The sequence below is a fragment of the Macadamia integrifolia genome, chromosome 3 (genome assembly GCF_013358625.1).
Source record: "Macadamia integrifolia cultivar HAES 741 chromosome 3, SCU_Mint_v3, whole genome shotgun sequence".
Taxonomy (NCBI): domain Eukaryota; kingdom Viridiplantae; phylum Streptophyta; class Magnoliopsida; order Proteales; family Proteaceae; genus Macadamia; species Macadamia integrifolia.
The window spans coordinates 27,214,050-27,220,049 of NC_056559.1; the positions used below are offsets into that span (position 1 = coordinate 27,214,050).

Consider the following 6,000-nt stretch of genomic DNA (forward strand, 5'->3'; position numbering starts at 1 on the left):
CAAGTCCTTGAGAGCCATTGGATATATAATCGTGTAATTGTGTAAAGTTCTAGACTTATCGTTTAAGAACCATTCTCCTGGGTGCTCCCAGCCGTCCACCGGTGCGGTGAGGAAGAGGATCCTCAGGCTATCATTTACTTTCTCATGCATTGACACGTTCCATTTGGATTTTCAGTGTTTGTCATAGCTTTATTTTGCCATTTGTCCCATTTCAAATGGTCTCAAAATTAGATATTATGTAAAGGTTATTGGGTTCTATACAAAATTGAACTCATCCAATCTACCATATAAACTTTGTAATTGGGAGTGAAACAAGGCCGAGTTGGATCGGGTTTCTTAAAACCTCAACCCAATCCTAGGTTCCAAAATTCAATCCAGTCCTAATCCAACCTAACCTGACCCTAGTTGACTCTGATTGGGCCACGTTGACCCTAATTAGTCTTTATTTTTTCCAAAGTCAGACTAATTCTAATTGACTCCTTTTTTGCCATTTGTGTTATAAAGAATTAATGACCTAAATTTCATTATTTTGAATGAAATGTATAGGATGATAGTCCTAAATTATATTACATTAACCAAGATTAAAATCAGAGGTGGATTGGACCTAAGTTTCAACCCAAACCCGGCCTAACCCTAACTCAGGGTCAATATTTTTCAACCCTAACCCGTGCTCACTAGGGGTGTCAATCGGCCGAGCTGGTCTAGTCTTAGTCGGGCTTGACCACTTGGAAGTCTTGCACCTTGAATGCCCATTTAAGTAAATGGGCCTAGCTTTAAAGGCAATGGTACAATTTATAATCAGGCTGATCGATGTCGAGCTACCTTAAACGGGCCTTAACTGGGCTACGGATCTATTTAATTCTAAACAGGCTTTAAACATACCTACCCTAAAATTCTTTTCTTAAGTGGGTTGAAAAGCCAAAAATATATGACGCAAATCTTTAATAAAGAAGAAAAATGATATAAAATTATGGTTATTCTTACAAAAAAGAAAAGAGGAAAAAAAAGAAGAAAAAAAAACCGAAGAAGAGATTATGACCAATAAAACTTACAAAACAAAATTTAATTAAATCAATTCCTATTACAAAGCAAAAGGTAAGAAAGTTTAATTAGTTTCTTACTAGCAGTGGCAAAATAGGAATTTTATGTAATATTAAAGGGGCTCAGACTGATTCGGGTTTAATGAGTCAGTTCAAGCCAGACGTATAACGTGTTAGTTTGGTCAGACGTCTGACGGGCTAGCTACCTCACCTTAAATAAGTCCAACACATTTATTAAATTGATTAGTCTAAGTTGGGCCGTAAACATGTCAGGCTTGGTCGGGCCTATCAGTATAGATTTAGAATTAATACCCTTAACCCTCAGGGTTAAAAATCTTAGCCCAAGCCTATTTGGACTCCCGATAGATCAAGACGTTTGGGGCCATAAAGGCAAGAGTTACACCCCCTGTTTGCAATCATTCATGGATTTCATAATTTGTTGACAAAGATGCTTTCAAAAAATCAGGACAAGGACCTTTATTTATTATCTTACCAGAAAAAGAAAAAAAAAATCTTCTATTATATGGCAAAACCATATTGTATCCCACAAACTTTTTTAACCGAAAATTAATAGATAAATTGATTGAATTCAATGTGATGAATCATTATCAATGTTGATTCCAATCAGACAGGAGCCACGACGGTCAAACCCTTCAGTTTCTCAAATCAAGAGGTGACATCATATGAAGCCAGTCTATCGGATCATACATGATCCGATACCGATTTCGCTTACAGCTTACATGAACCTCCAGAGCAATCGATCTCTGTCTGTCTCTGTCACTCCTTTCCAAGGCAGCAGCCCAAACCGAGTTTTGAAGCTATCGCCTCCCACTAACGTGCGCCTTTTCCTCTACTTTCCGGTAAACACAGAATTCCATTTGTAGAGTGGGTCCTACTTTTATTTCATTAGCTGTAAAGCCCAGCTTTTTTTTTTTGTCAAGAATGTGGTGAAGTCTTCATAGATTTCACAATTGATCATGAGTGATCGAGACCTTTCGCTTTAAGATTTAGGTTCAATGAATTATATGAGCAAGAGTTGATTAAGAAAGTAATAGAACATCGATCTCCTTGGTAACAAAAGGAAAATGAGATATTGATTTAATCGGAGTTAGATTTTTCTATAAAAAAAAAAGTAGATGGACGGTGAGATTCACCCTAGATTGATTGTGTTAGCTAGTGATATGTACTTGATCTGTCTGTCTCCTATCGTTTTGAAAATCCCTTCTTTCTTTATCTAATCAATTCGAAGGAAAATAAACACTTTTGTATACGTTTTCATTCCCAAACCAATGACCAAATGGAGCAAATCAATTTGACATTTTGTGAGTGCCAATCAAAAGGATTGTGATGTGAGCACGAGAGAAGGGGGAGATAAGATGAAAAAGAGAGAAAATATGATATGGAAAATGTTACGTGCACTGATGCAAGTAAAGACAACATAAGTGAAAAATAGAAGAAATAAATGAGAAAGAGATATAATGAGATAAAAAAATGAATAATTCCCTATTTAGTATATTAGCTTTACAGACCAAGTTTGAGATCTTATGGAGGAAGCTACTTTTAATTCAAAGAGTTATTGGATTTCAAAGCTATCATGATTATTCGCAATTAAAAATAATACAAGTTGTTACAATTTTTTAATAATAATTCTTACCCACGTACACTTTCTAGTAATATTTAACTCCACCGTAATTAAAAATAACCACTTAATAACTAATGAGAATATAACCTCAAAGTAACTAACATACTTCACCTTGCCTGCCACATCATATTAACATATGTCCCAATCATACATGTAACAGAAGATAAGAAATAAAATAATTTTATGATGAAGCTTAGTGTCTTTGACTTAATAGAGGAAGCCATTACCTTTTTTCTCCAAAAACAAATTATAAGAATCCTTTTGTCATTTTAAGTCTATCATACTTTCATTCTTCATCCAAGAAATCAAGTGATTACAAGTAGTTACATATGGTTATAATAAATGTGTTACCCCACCAGTTTAAAGTGTTCCGAAATGTTCACAAAGGATTAGTAAGACACTACAAAGGACCTTTTTCCAATTGTTAAGAAAGTAGGGAAGGTTCCCTACTACCTTCAATAAATTGCTGGCTCATTCGGAAAAAAAAATTAAAAAATTGGCCTAGCTGAAGATACATTAATTCTTCTATATAAGTTACCTTAAACCTCACTACGAATACATGGAAGACCCAACACTAGTCGCAACGGTCACCAATAATGTTATTAGCATCCTTTGAGAAGAGTACTTTATCAAGTAGAAATGACTACCAAAACGAGAAGCATCATGGAACAAACAGATGAATTGTGGCAATTTGAGGAACAAATATAGCACTTCCATGATGAGGTGAACTGTCGAAGACTTGGGGACAATAAGGAATTTTTTCTACGAATGATTTGTCTGTAAATGGAGAAGGCTCTTGAGGGGAGGATAGATATATAGGGAGTAGAAGGAAATATCTAGTAGAGTGAGAAAGTTATAAAGAGAGTTCTAGAAAATTCTTTAGCCTTCTTAGGTTAGTGACACATGTATAAATCTTAACCATTCATTTATAAAGCCTCCAAGAATAAATAAGGGTTGGCCCTCCTTCATTTGAAACAATAAGGGTTGAGCTTTTAACAAGCATTCCAAGAATTTCTCTTGCTCTCTTTGTGTTCTAGGAAAGCTTGAGACTCTCGAACACAAGTGGTCAAATCCTCCAGTTTTTTAGATCAAGAGGTGTAATCATATGAAGCCAATCTATTTATATCATCCATCAAGAATGTTCATCATGATGTGATGATTGATTTATATATATACATATATGTTTTAAATTATTATTATTTTTTATTTCTTTTGACAATTAAACTAAATCTTAGAGCCCGTTTGATAACGTTTCTATCGTTTCTATTTCAAGAAACGGCAGAAACATAAATTTTCGTTTCTAAAAATAGAAACGGAATTGAAGGTGTTTGATAAGTCATGTTTTTAGAAGTCGATGGTAACCAGTGAAAGAATTGCCACAAATCATTTCCAGAAACGGCAAACTTGTTTCGCTTGGGTCATTTATTGAATCATAAATAAGTAAAAATTTATATTTTTATTTCTAAAAATAAGTGAAACGAAACAGTTTTATCAAACACTTTTTGTTCCGTTTCTACTGTTTCTGAAAACAGAAACATGTTTCTTAAAACGTTATCAAACGGACCTTTAGATCTTCTATTTCACCAAAAAAAAGTATTTTAGAAAGAGGATTTCAAACTCTCCCTAGATGCTTTAGCCAAATCATTAAGAAAGATAAAGTTGAGCGACCGAAATTTCTAAAGTTTGATTGATTCCGATACCAATTTCAATTCCGATTCCAAGTGGCTCAGAAAGATGTCAGACAGAATCGAATTTTAAATTACTGGAACTTGATACTAACGTGCGCTATTTCCTTTTCTTTTCTTTTATTTTCTTTTCCTTTCCCAATTGCTCAATTTAAAAAACAATAAAGCGCAGACAACTACGTCGGCAGCCAACCATGATTGTGGTTAGATTCCTCTCTACTTTCCAGTAAACACAGAATTTCTGATTTCTTCTTTCTTCCCCAGCCTTCCCGCTCCTTGGTGTGGTGTGGTGTGGTGTGGTGGGTCATACTTTTCTTTTACTACGTGTCAGGTTTGATGATGAAATACGGCCCAACGAACCTAATAGTCGTTTATGAAGTGGGACCCAATGTACTCACATTGGAGTATTGGACACTTCCGTATTGGGGAACATATATGATTGATTACGATTTAACCTCCACGTACCTTATCCTTAAACATACGCACAACCCTGGACCATTTCCGCGTGTCAAACACAACAGTCTTACCCCTCTCTCTTTCTCTCTCGCAGTCTCGCTTTCGCTCTCTGTCTCTGTACCCTTGGTATTAGACAGGGACAGAGGGGTGTCAGCGACCCTTTGTTCCTTACGTGTCCTTAAATTCCAGAGAGAATCAAGAAAATATGAGATTTTTTGGAGGGGTTTTTGATACAGCGACTGTGGGTTGTGGGGCTGTCTTACTTTTGTGGTTTTTTATTTGAAATAAAGAGCAACACCAAAAAATGGAAGCTTTAGACTCACTTAAGAGCGGTAGTTGAGCTCTCACTAAAGTTCGTTTCTGCTCTTCAAATCTGTGGATCTTCTTTTGAATTTATCTTTTTTCTCCATCTGGGTACCATTTGCTTCTGAGTTTTCGGGTTCTGGGGTGGTCTGTAAGCATTTTATTTTGTTTTTTGGCGGCTGTGTTGGGATGGAGGAGCGTTATGAGCCATTGAAGGAACTTGGGTCTGGGAATTTTGGGGTTGCGAGGTTAGTCAGAGATAAGAAGACCAAGGAGCTTGTTGCAGTCAAATACATAGAGAGGGGGAAGAAGGTATTCATTCAAACAGTCAATCTTCTTTTTCTCCTCTGTTTTTAGGTCTTTCTGTAATCATGTTAATCATTGCTTCTCCTTTGGGTCTTCATCTGGGTTATGCATTTCTTAATCTATTGAAATGGGTTACTTGGGTTTCTATTAATTAATTAATTAATTAATTAAAAAGAAGAAGAAGAAGAAGAAGAAGAAGAAGAAGAAGAAGAAGAAGAAGAAAGTTGCTTGGGTTTTATTTGAATCTTTTCCCCTTGACTTGTTGTTCTACCAGTTCTTGATCAATCGGTGACACTTTCCTCATGAAGTTTGGCACTGTTAGAATTTCGATGAATAATTCCATCTGTTACCTAATTTGCATTTTAGACCTTTGTTCATGTAATTGGAATGGGATTTGACTCCTTTTTGCCATTGATTTAGGTGGTGCTACATATCTCCTTTTGATTCTCTCTTTGCATCTTATGGTTTATTTACTCTGTTAATTTGAATATTTTATTGTCTAAAGTGAGTAGAGTAGAAGTGATATTCAGATTAAATTTAGTAACTGTGGGATTAAGATTAATTGGTA

General features: G+C 35.5%; 1 protein-coding gene across 1 annotated transcript in view; it reads left to right on the top strand.

The window, feature by feature from the left end:
- The first annotated feature begins 5,031 nt into the window (after positions 1-5,031).
- Positions 5,032-6,000, top strand: part of LOC122072694 (serine/threonine-protein kinase SAPK3-like) — a 5,825-nt gene continuing 4,856 nt past the window's right edge. Inside the window, exon 1 of the mRNA XM_042637083.1 lies at positions 5,032-5,438. Within this exon, the coding sequence (XP_042493017.1) occupies positions 5,316-5,438 (123 nt within the window). The 5' untranslated portion in view covers positions 5,032-5,315. The remainder of the gene's footprint in view (positions 5,439-6,000) is intronic.